Source organism: Acyrthosiphon pisum, chromosome A1 (assembly GCF_005508785.2).
Source record: "Acyrthosiphon pisum isolate AL4f chromosome A1, pea_aphid_22Mar2018_4r6ur, whole genome shotgun sequence".
NCBI lineage: Eukaryota > Metazoa > Arthropoda > Insecta > Hemiptera > Aphididae > Acyrthosiphon > Acyrthosiphon pisum.
The window spans coordinates 11,038,345-11,045,047 of record NC_042494.1 but is presented as its reverse complement, the minus strand read 5'-3'; the positions used below and the strand labels follow the sequence as shown (position 1 = coordinate 11,045,047).

At 30.4% G+C, this 6,703-nt stretch overlaps 1 protein-coding gene across 1 annotated transcript; it reads right to left on the bottom strand.

Moving 5' to 3' along the window:
• Positions 1-2,493: 2,493 nt before the first annotated feature.
• LOC103312024 (uncharacterized protein K02A2.6-like) lies at positions 2,494-5,181 on the bottom strand. Its single transcript, XM_008192019.1, has one exon. It carries the CDS (start codon positions 5,179-5,181, stop codon positions 2,494-2,496), a length of 2,688 nt encoding a protein of 895 aa, XP_008190241.1.
• Between the last annotated feature and the right edge of the window lie 1,522 nt (positions 5,182-6,703).

Below are 6,703 nucleotides of genomic sequence, written 5' to 3'. Positions count from 1 at the left end.
AAGTACAAAAAGTATAAATTTTTCATAACGTTCGTATAGAAGCCACAGTGTATGCGTATAAGTATAATTGTCTATTCCTATACAATTTATATACGTAGCATGTTTAGACGTTTAGTCTATAATTATAGTATTAGTGTAAATAATAAGTAGTTATACTAGGCCTGTGAATAATATAATAGTGATATAGTGATTATATGTGCTATATGCCGATATATGGTATGTTTATTCTCCCAACAATGGATATGCAGTTTTATTCAAAAAGTCATATCATCAAACGAATAGAGAAATAAAAGTGAAAATAATGGCGAAAACGTTCGTCACAAGCATTAGCTGTAATTAAAGATACAAGTGTCAACTATACGAGGTGACACATCGAAATAATAAATTAATGTCCAAAAGGAAGGCGAGAGAAAAAAAAAATGTTATTGCGATATAGTTTTGAGTTATAAAACCTTCAGGAGAGAGAAAAGATAAATGGTATAGGTACGAAATGGCAAAAAGAGGGAGAAGCCTTTCTCATAATTTATTTACGCTATTTTTGTAAATTGGACAAAAGGTATTGTGTTGGTTTAAGCAAGGATGAACGGATTGGCAAACATTTTGCCTATGATACAGCAGCCTATATTATAATAACCATAGGTCCCAGCAGCTAGTGCCTATAGTGTGGTCATAGGTAACTGGATGTTATACTGCTAAGGGTATTGAATAGTTTTGGCCTTTTGGAGAGTTGGTAAGCTGGGTAGGCCAGGCAGCAACACCCGTACAACGCGATCCATCACGTCGGAGTCGATTCTCCGCGGGGCACAGCTAGTGGTCTGAAATATAATTTTAACTTGCCGAAATCGAATTTTTGATGACTACAATTATAATTGGAGCTTATATATATATATTGGGGACAACCTATGTAAGACAATTAGTAAACTGTTTGTAGATAAAAATGGTCATTAACATTGGCGCAACTAGGGGGGGTGCTTTGGGTCCTTAGCACCCCCTAAGTCAAAATTAGCACCCCCTAAAAAATCTTTTGGTGTTAGGTCCTATTGAGTCACAAAAAAAACTTGGAGCTTAAGCACCCCTTAGTTCAAATGTCTAGTTGCGCCAATGGTCATTAACACAATCAACGTCTGATATTGAGTGAATAGTCCATAAAATATAATCTGAAATTTGTTACCACGCGCGTTATTATTTATGTGTTACTCAGCTTTTGACGATCATTGTGAACACAACTGTGCAGTTTCAAGATTTTTTTTTTCAATATATACAATGGATCATCTAAGTGAAGGTAAGTAGTTAAAATTAGCTAGCATATAGATTCAACATTCAAAACTTTTAAATTTTAACAATAAATTTCAAAATTGTTGATTATAATCAATACTAATATACTAGTTTTATTTTAAACAATAGAAGATAACTAAAAATTGACAAATTTTTACAAATTATCATTACATGGTAAGTAGGCATACTTGGCTTAAATAATACATAATTTTCATTTGCCCCAATTCGCCCCAATTCATTACGTGATTTTTTTTTTGTATAGCTGGATGCAGTAGTCGAGATAGTACGCAAAAAGTAACTTATCGTGATCTTTTTGAAATTTTACGAAAAAAGGGACCCCTTAAACCGTCAAACGTTGAATTAAGACAATTTTTATTGCATAAAATATTAGATATATAATACGCCGTTGTGGGATGATGCATATAATGAAAAAATGAACGCAAAGGTTCTAAATTTGACAACTGTGCTTGAAAAAAAATGGTCAGAAAGTAAAAGAACCTATGACAGATTTATTGAAAAAAATAGTGAATGGTTAAAAAAAAATTTCATTTTACCTACAGACAATGAAAGTAATTCGAAAAGTGTGGATCGACCAAAAACTAATTTTAACGAGTGTGCCGAAAGAACCAAAATAAATAAAGTGAAACATTTAGTAAAATCGTAGATACTTATTTAGATACTTATTTAGACAACATCATTCAAGAAAAAATTCTAGGATCAATAATAATGAAGATCTTGTACATATGTTATGTGTATCATCTGATCCAGTTATATCAAGTTTACGTAACGTACTAAAAAAAAATACACTCAAGCTTTCCGACGAAGCACAAAACCTTATAAATATCGAATAATGTATATAAAAAACTGGAATGTCGTGAGGTAATTACAAAACTTAATTATTCATTTTTTGGTTAAGCATGTGTTCCTTTATTTTACATCTACACAACTGTTACGCACATACATAATAAACTAACAAATTAATAGTAAACTTAACACAAATACAAATACAGTGTTGCCAACATCATAACACCTTAATCCTAAATTTAAAACATCATTTTAATAGTAAACGCTAAACATAATATTGTTACAGAACTCAACATAAATCTTATTCAAATATTTTACAAAATAATCATATACTTAATGTTAACAAACAATATCTTTTTATTTAATAATACAATTTAAAATCATTTTCCTAATACTTTTCTACTTTTTTTTTTTTTATAAATCTAAACGTTTAGGTGACTTCTTGTTTCTAACAGGCCTAACGTTATTTTGTTTAACTTCAGGTAAACTAAATTTATCATTAACATTAACATCTGTAATATTCTGTTTCTCTTTTTCATCAACTTTTTCACTAGCTTTTTTAATTTCTAACTCCTGTGTTTTTATCTCTTTTTCTTTTTCTTTAACTTCCTCTAAAAACTCTTTTTCATAGTTTTTTATATAGTCATCATACTTACTAAATTCTTCCAACTTAATTATGTGATTTATATGTCTTCTCCATACTAACTCTTTATCTTCAAGTCTAACTATATAATTTCTGTTTCCTAACACTTCTTCTATCACTGCCTTTTCCCAATTTTTTTTATTTGGATTAGAAAAATCTCTCGCATAGACTACATCTCCTTCCTTGAAAACTTCATTTCTAATAGTTTTATTTTTATAACTCTCAGTATTTGTCTTTATCTTTGAATGTCTTAGAAAATCTAAACGAGTTTTTAACTTTCGCCCAAACATTAATTTTGCCGGACATTCATTTGTTGTCCAATGTGGTGAGTTTCTATACATGAATAAATATCTGTTTATTAATGTACTCACAGTCACACCTTTATTAATTTTATCTTTTAATGCCTTGTTGATTCCCCTTTTAAAAGATTTAACTGCGTTTTCAGCTGCACCATTTGTAGCAGGATGAAAAGGTGGTGATGTATAAAATACAATTCCATTTTGTTTACAAAATTCTATGAATTCACTAGAACGAAATTGTGGACCATTATCAGAAATGATTTTATTTGGTAAGCCAAAACGTCCAAAAGTTTCCCTCAGTTTATCAATTAAATACCCACTATTCATTTTACTCATTTCTATAACTTCAGGCCACTTTGTAAACGCATCAATCCATACTAAATAATTTTTGTTATTTAAATACAAAAAATCTAAATGTACTCTGTCTAAAGGACCAACAGCTTCTACCCACTTAGCTTGCCTATCTACTACTGGACTAGCCTGACATGATACACAGACTTCACAACTTTTAACATAACTTTCTATTTCTTTGTCAAGTCCAGGCCACCAAAAATAAGATCTGGTAACCGCTTTCATTTTTGCAATACCTGCATGTGTGCTATGTATCTCTTTTAATAAAAATATTCTCAACTTATTTGGAATAATTACCCTATAGCCCCACATAATTACACCTTTTTCAATATTTAGTTCACTTTTTCTTATAAAATAACCTTTATATTCTAAATCAACTTTTTCTGGCCACCCTTCTTCAATCCAACTATAAACTTTACTTAATATTGTATTTTTCCTTGTTTCTATTTTAATTTTCAACACATCTAAAGGTATCATTCCTTCCACAAAATCTATATAACTGTACTCGTTATCATTTTCATCACTTTTTATTTTCAATGGTAAACGGGACAAACCATCAGCTGCACAATTATTTCTGCCTTGTACATATTTTAATTCATAATCAAATTCTGACAAAAATAAAGTCCAACGTTGTAATCTATTTGATGCCATACGTGGAATGCCATTATGTTCCCCAAATAATGCTAACAATGGTTTGTGGTCCGAACATAAAATGAATTTTCTGCCTAATAAATATTGTGAAAATTTTTTTACACTCCAGAAAATAGCTAGAGCCTCCTTTTGTATCACAGCATATTTTCTTTCAGCTACCGTTAATACCCTTGAAGCATAACTTATAGGTTTTTCTGTTCCATCAGAAAAAACATGAACTAAAACAGCACCTACCCCATATTCAGAAGCATCACATAAAAGTTTTACTTGTATTTCAGGATTAAAATGTACTAATACCGAATCTGATGTCATTGCTTCCTTGGACTTATTAAAAGCTTCATTACATTGGTTTGTCCATTTAAACGTTATATTTTTTTTTAATAGCTTATACATAGGACCCAACAGTGTAGACAAATTTGGAATAAATTTGGCATAGTAATTAATCATACCTACGAAAGCTTTAACCTCTGTCACATTTTGTGGTATTCTTGCTTCAACTATAGCTTTTACTTTATCTTTATCTTTCCTTATTCCTTCCCCATCAATTACATGTCCTAAATAATTTACTTGCTTTTGAAAAAAACAACATTTATTCACATTTAGTTTAAAACCTGCATCTAGTAATCTTTTAAAAACTTCTCTCAAATTGTTCAAATGATCTTCATCGTCTACTCCTGTTACAATGATATCATCCAAAAAATTCTTTACACCTTTTAAACCTTGTAGGACTTTTTCGATTACTTGCTGAAAAATTGAACAAGCCGGTTTTGTTCCAAAAGGCAATCTCTTTACTTTATATATACCTTTGTGTGTACTCCATGCTAATAACTTTTGAGTATCTTCACATATTTCCAATTGATTATAAGCGTTTATAAAATCTAACTTACTAAAAAATTTTCCTCCTTGCAAAGCTACAAACAGTTCTTCGACTTTCAGTAATGGGTAGTTATAATCTTCTAAATACTTATTTATAGTTGTCTTATAATCTGCACATAACCTTACCGTCCCATTTGGCTTTATCACAGGCACTAGAGGTGTACCCCATTGGGCATTTTCCACTTTCTCAATCACATTTTCTTTTTCCAAACGCTCAAGTTCCTTTTCGACTTTTTCAATATATGCAAATGGAATAGACCTTGGTTTACAAAAAACTGGCATTACTCCTTCTTTTATTTTTAAGGTAATTTTTTCTTGTTTATACTTTCCTAATTTATTTTTAAACAATTCCTCAAATTCTTTTAACAATTTTTTTACACCAAAATCTAAATTATTTACTGTAATATTTGATACATCCACCAACTGTATACCAAATAAACTCATTAAATCTCTTCCCAATAGAGCTTTACATCCATTTTCTACTATTAGTAAATTACATTGTTCCTTCTTATTTTTATATTCCATATCAACCATAACTTCTCTGACTGGATTTATTATTTCTCCATTGTATGTTTTTAATTTAATTAAACTAGGAATGACTTTTAATTTAGACCAATATTTTTTATATAATTTAAAAGGAATTATAGATCTTCCTGCTCCAGAGTCTAATTCCATATCTATGTGTATTTCTTCAATTTTAATTTTCACAAAATATGGCTCTACACTTTTTTGATTTCTACTTTTAATTGAAACATTTCTACTGATTCTGTCTCAGTTTCTACTTCTACATAATGGTTTTTTGATTTGTTTTTACACATTTTAGCTAAATGTCCTATTTTATTACAAATTTTACATTTATAAGTTTTATACTTACAATTACTAAACGTATGGTTACTTAATCCGCATGTAAAACATTTTCCTTGACCTGCTGCTTTACTGTTGTCTGAGAAGTCTGTTGGTTTTTTCTTATTTGTTATTTGCCCATATTCTGATGCTCCAACTTTTTTCTTGACATCATTTGATATGTTCAATTTTTTTACTTTGTGTACTTCCACTGGAACATTTGATTGCATGGTTACTTCTTTCTGCATTGCTAATTCTACTATTTTGTTTAGCTCTTTAGATATTTCTTCTTCGCATAACCGGTCTTTAATTTGTCCATTTCTCATACCAGTTATAAACTTGTCTCTAAGAACATCAATTAATCCTTTTCCAAATTTACATGTTGTTGCCGAATTTTTTATTCTTGCATACTAATCCTTTACGTTTTCATTAGAATTTTGTCTTAAATTATAAAATTCTTCCCGCTGTCTAAAGACTGACACTTTAGGAGAGAACTGCCTATTTAATATAGTACATAGTTCCTTATACGGTCTTTCGGATGGCATTAAAGGGTCACACAAATCTTTTAGTGTCTTGTATGTTTTTTCCCCAATACATGTAATTAACAACGGTACCTTGCGTTCCTCCGGTATTGTATTAACTAAGAAAAATTGTTCCATTCTTTCTTTATAAATTGACCAGTCTCCATCCATTTGGAACTCCGCCAATGATCCAATAACACCCGTCATCTTTTAGTTGTGTTCTCCATGAACTACCTTGTTTTGCTGCACGTGGTACGTCACCTTGACTACCGTCTGCCTTCAGACTCTCGCTTACAGCCTTTAATTAGATTGACGATTTGTTTATTTTTTAACGCTGTATATTTATCTTCGTCGCCATTTGGAATGTCGTGAGGTAATTACAAAACTTAACTATTAATTTGTTAGTTTATTATGTATGTGCGTAACAATTGTTAAGATGT